This window comes from Psammomys obesus, unplaced genomic scaffold (genome assembly GCF_907164565.1).
Source record: "Psammomys obesus unplaced genomic scaffold, mPsaObe1.curated_primary_1811, whole genome shotgun sequence".
In the NCBI taxonomy this organism is placed as follows: Eukaryota; Metazoa; Chordata; class Mammalia; order Rodentia; family Muridae; genus Psammomys; species Psammomys obesus.
Genome location: NW_026589137.1, coordinates 1,040,148 through 1,044,129, shown reverse-complemented (window position 1 = coordinate 1,044,129; position 3,982 = coordinate 1,040,148). Strand labels below are relative to the sequence as shown.

The 3,982-nt window shown below is 48.9% G+C and overlaps 1 protein-coding gene across 2 annotated transcripts; it reads left to right on the top strand.

The window, feature by feature from the left end:
* Nucleotides 1–436: 436 nt before the first annotated feature.
* Zcchc12 (zinc finger CCHC-type containing 12) lies at nucleotides 437–3,687 on the top strand. 2 transcript variants are annotated; one of them, XM_055604938.1, is made up of 6 exons: nucleotides 437–519; nucleotides 603–676; nucleotides 784–863; nucleotides 1,021–1,075; nucleotides 1,301–1,454; nucleotides 1,862–3,687. In XM_055604938.1, exon 6 carries the CDS (start codon nucleotides 1,978–1,980, stop codon nucleotides 3,181–3,183), a length of 1,206 nt encoding a protein of 401 aa, XP_055460913.1. In that variant the 5' UTR covers nucleotides 437–519; nucleotides 603–676; nucleotides 784–863; nucleotides 1,021–1,075; nucleotides 1,301–1,454; nucleotides 1,862–1,977; the 3' UTR covers nucleotides 3,184–3,687. The 2 variants fall into 2 exon arrangements, with proteins under 2 accessions (XP_055460913.1, XP_055460912.1); XM_055604937.1 differs by lacking the exon at nucleotides 784–863.
* The last annotated feature ends 295 nt before the right edge of the window (nucleotides 3,688–3,982 follow it).

Here is a 3,982-nt window from a genome sequence, read left to right as displayed (position 1 = left end):
TGCCCAAACCTTTCTGAGGCAGGCAGCTAAGAAGCCTATTATATCCCCCTTTTTCTCTTTTCCCTGATTTGGGTTCCACCTTGTCATACATGCACACCTGGCTTCAAGACACAATACTGGGCCAAGGGAGAAAAGGAAAGGCAGAAGGGAAGAGTGGAGGGAAAGAGTCACAAACACAGGGATACAAAGCAAATTAGCTCTCTAAGCTAGACAAGCAACTCTGGCTACTAGACCCTGTTGCATTTGGTCCTTCACCCCTCCCCGCAACCTTCCTCCTCCCCTTTCCTTCCTCTCCCCTCCCCTCTTCCCTCTTTCCCCCCCCCATCCCCCGCTGCTTCCCTTCTTCCCTTCCGGCTTCCCCCCACCACGGCCCTTAAGGTTTGGGCCGCTAGGAACCGCCCTGGCACTCCACTGATTGGCTCCGCTGGCTGTCTCGTCACTCCTTTGTGTCGTTAGGCAGCTGATAAAAGCGTTGCAGCTGCCTTGGAAACTGAGCTATTTGAATCCTGTTACCTCTGGGTAGGTAGCTGGGTGAAACAGCTCTTTCTGGTAGCTTCGGGTCGCCCAGCGGCTCTGGAGGCTCCAGCACTTTTCTCCTGCAGGGCGACGGGACTGAAAGGCAGAATCCGTAGCTGAAGACGACATGTAACAGCCGCTGGCCATCAGCGGATTGCAGGTTTAAAAAGCGAGGGACGGGGGAGATGCGATTGCTGGGTTTGGAGAGGGAAGGGATTGGGGGTGGTGAAGGGAAGCCCGCGCATACTAGGTGGCTCTTTGCCTCAGAAAATCAGCAATTGTGAAGCTGGGGAAGAAGCATTTGCATGGCCTGACTGCATTGGGATTCACCTGGGAGACGCTGCTTGGTAGGATTTGCCTGGCCAGGGAAGGGGTTGGGGCAGAGGCCACCTGGGGGAGCGGGAGAAGGGATTATGTTTGCCGCGAACCCCCTATACATCTCTCCTAATTTCTCTGGGCACTGTAGGGGTGGGTGTGTCCAACTCCTCTTCCCTTTCTCGGCAGCAGTCCATCAAAGCAGAATCTGAACTTGAATTCGGTGCAGCTGATTTAGAGCTAGGTAGGCTGATGCTATCTCGGGGTGCAATGTGTGTTTTTTGGAGGGAGGAGGGGGTGTCATTTTGTATTGTATTCAGAAGGTGGGAGAGGGGATTTTCTGCCTGGTGACAGCAGAAGTGGGCGTGAGGAAAGGGAGGTGGGAGGGAGTATCAGGAGGGCCATGATGATGATGAAGTCTGTTTCTTATCCTTCCCTTGCCCCCCCCCCCCCCCGCGATGTGGCGCAGTTTTGATGTTCTGAGCGCCAAGATCTGCGGCCCCCTGTGGACCGAGGTCGGTCAACTGTACCCTGAAAGAGAGCTTTCTCACTGGAGGACACAGGCTGCAGAGGCTGGAAATACTCCAGTTGCCCAGCTGGTGTAAGAATCTGAGAAATCACAGGTATGGGGTGGGGTTGGAAACTGGGTGGTCAGGAAAGCTTTCAGAGGGGCGTGCGGTTGAGATCAGAGATCATGAAGTTAGTGAGGTCTCTTTTTAACCCCTGCGAATTTGTGACTACTGTGCTTTATTTTGAGAGCCCAATCTCAGTTCTACGCACTGTTTAATCCAGATTTAAAGCAACAGTTGTGCTTCGTCTTACAGGACTGGCGGGAGGGAATGGATGACGTGGCTGTAAAAAGCACCCTGTTAGTACCTAGACATCAGCAAGCTATAGGAGGCTGCAATCGATCTCCTGCCTGATAATTTTAAGACAGTGGACGGATGTTTGGGCTATTGAGGGACGATAATTAGAGCTGTGCTATTCTTTTATTAATTCCCCCTTCCTGTTTTCTGTTTTTCTTTTCCAGCTCCTACTGAGATTGGAGACTGCAGCTCACCTGACGACAAAGCGTTTTCGTTTTGTTTTGTTTTCTAAAACGCCCTGAGCGTCTTGTATTAAGATATCCTATCACTGTTGTCAGACATGGCTAGCATCCTTGCACGTATTGGTAACGGTCGGGTGCAGAACTCACCCTTACCACCTTGGGCTCATTCCATGCTGAGGTCCCTGGGGAGGAGTCTTGGTCCTTTAATGGCCAGCATGGCAGAGAGAAACATGAGGTTGTTTTCTGGGAGGGCAGAGCCAGCCCAAGGGGAAGAAACCTTTGAAAACTGGCTGAGTCAAGTCACTAATGTCCTGCCTGATTGGCATATGACAGAGGAGGAAAAGGTCAGGCGCCTAATGAGAACCCTTAGGGGTCCTGCCCGAGAGGTCATGCGTTTGCTCCAAGTTGCCAATCCCAGCTTAAATGTGGCAGATTTTTTGCGGGCAATGAAACTGGTTTTTGGGGAGTCTGAGAGCAGTGTGACAGCCCATGGTAAATTTTTTAACACTGTTCAGGCTCATGGAGAGAAACCATCCCTGTATGTGATCCGCTTAGAGGTGCAGCTGCAGAATGCTATCCAGGCAGGGGTCTTTGCTGAGAGGGAGGCAAACAAAGCTCGCCTGCACCAGCTCCTTGTAGGGGCTGAGATGAGTAGAGACCTCCGATTCAGGCTTAGGAGTCTTCTCAGGATGTATGCAAATGAGCCAGAGCGGCTTCCCGATTTTCTGGAGTTAATCAGGATGGTAAGGGAGGAGGAAGAATGGGATGATACTTTTATTAGACGCAAGCGGCCCAGAACACCTGAGTCAATGATGGAGAAGGCACTCAGCCCTGTGGCACTTCAGGGCTCCCCACCAATAATGATCAGCAGTGCTGACTGCAATGTGATAGAGATAGATGACTCTCCTGATGATTCAGATGAGGATGTGATCTTGGTGGAGTCTGGGGACCCACTACTGCCGTCTTCAAGTGCCCCTCCCTTCCTAGGCAGGGCTGTATCGGAGGACCAAGTGCTAGTCATTGAGTCCCCCAACATTCCTGAGATTCAGTTTCCTTCTACAAGCAGTGGTTCTGGGCACAAGAACAATGGTTTTGGGGAGCGCCGTAGAACCAGGAAGCGAAAACATACAGTCCACTGTTCCCACTGTGGTGAGGAGGGCCACTCAAGAGAAACCTGTGACAATGAGAATGACAAAGACCAGGTTTTTGAGAATCTGATCATCACTTTGCAGGATCTTACACATACAGAGGAGAGGGCAAGAGAGGCCCCTGGAGAACCCATTAGCCTCTCTGAACCACAGTAAGATGCTATCCTCCGGCCTTAAATTAACCCTTACCTGTATTCAAAGTTCAATGATAGAAAAGTTGGGGGGGGGGATGACACACTTCTAATTGCATGAATAAATATGCAAAGTGGCTTTCTTTTGAAGTGGAGAAAGGTTCTTGAATACCAGTACAGTAAAGAGAAATGGCCTGGCCTTGTTCCCTTTCCCCACTGCCTAAGAGTCTATTTTCAGTGTGAACCTATCTCCTTGGTGGCTTTGTTTTCTATGTGAAAGTGGTATTGTTCATTGTTCAATCTTCAAGAAAGAAAAAAAGTACAAGTTACCCAGAACTCTCTACCTTGTGCAACAGTTGTCAGCCCTTTGGTGACTACCCTTCTAAATATTTCTCTATACCCATGTTCCTAGATAGAAATGTGTATAGACAAGAGTGATCAAATATAAGTGTTCTATATGCTGTATTTTTTCACCAAAATGTGTTGTGGCCTTCTTTGTCAATAAAAATATACAATATGTCAGCATCTACTTTAATGTCTCTGTGGTATAATTTTAGGAAGCAAAGGGAAAAAAAAGAAAGTATAAAGAGGTAGAATTACCATCTGAAGTGCTTTGTTTTTTAACAAAATTTTGATTTGAAGATAACAAAAAAGCCAGGCCTGGGGCCCTAGGATTTTAATCCCACCTATCTGGGAGATAGGAGGGGTTGGGGAGTGGGTAGGAAGATCTTAAGTTCAAGGTCTGCTTAAGCAACAGAGGGAGCTCAAAACCAGACTGGGAAAGTTACTTATACCTTTCTTAAAATTAAAATCAAAGTATCGGC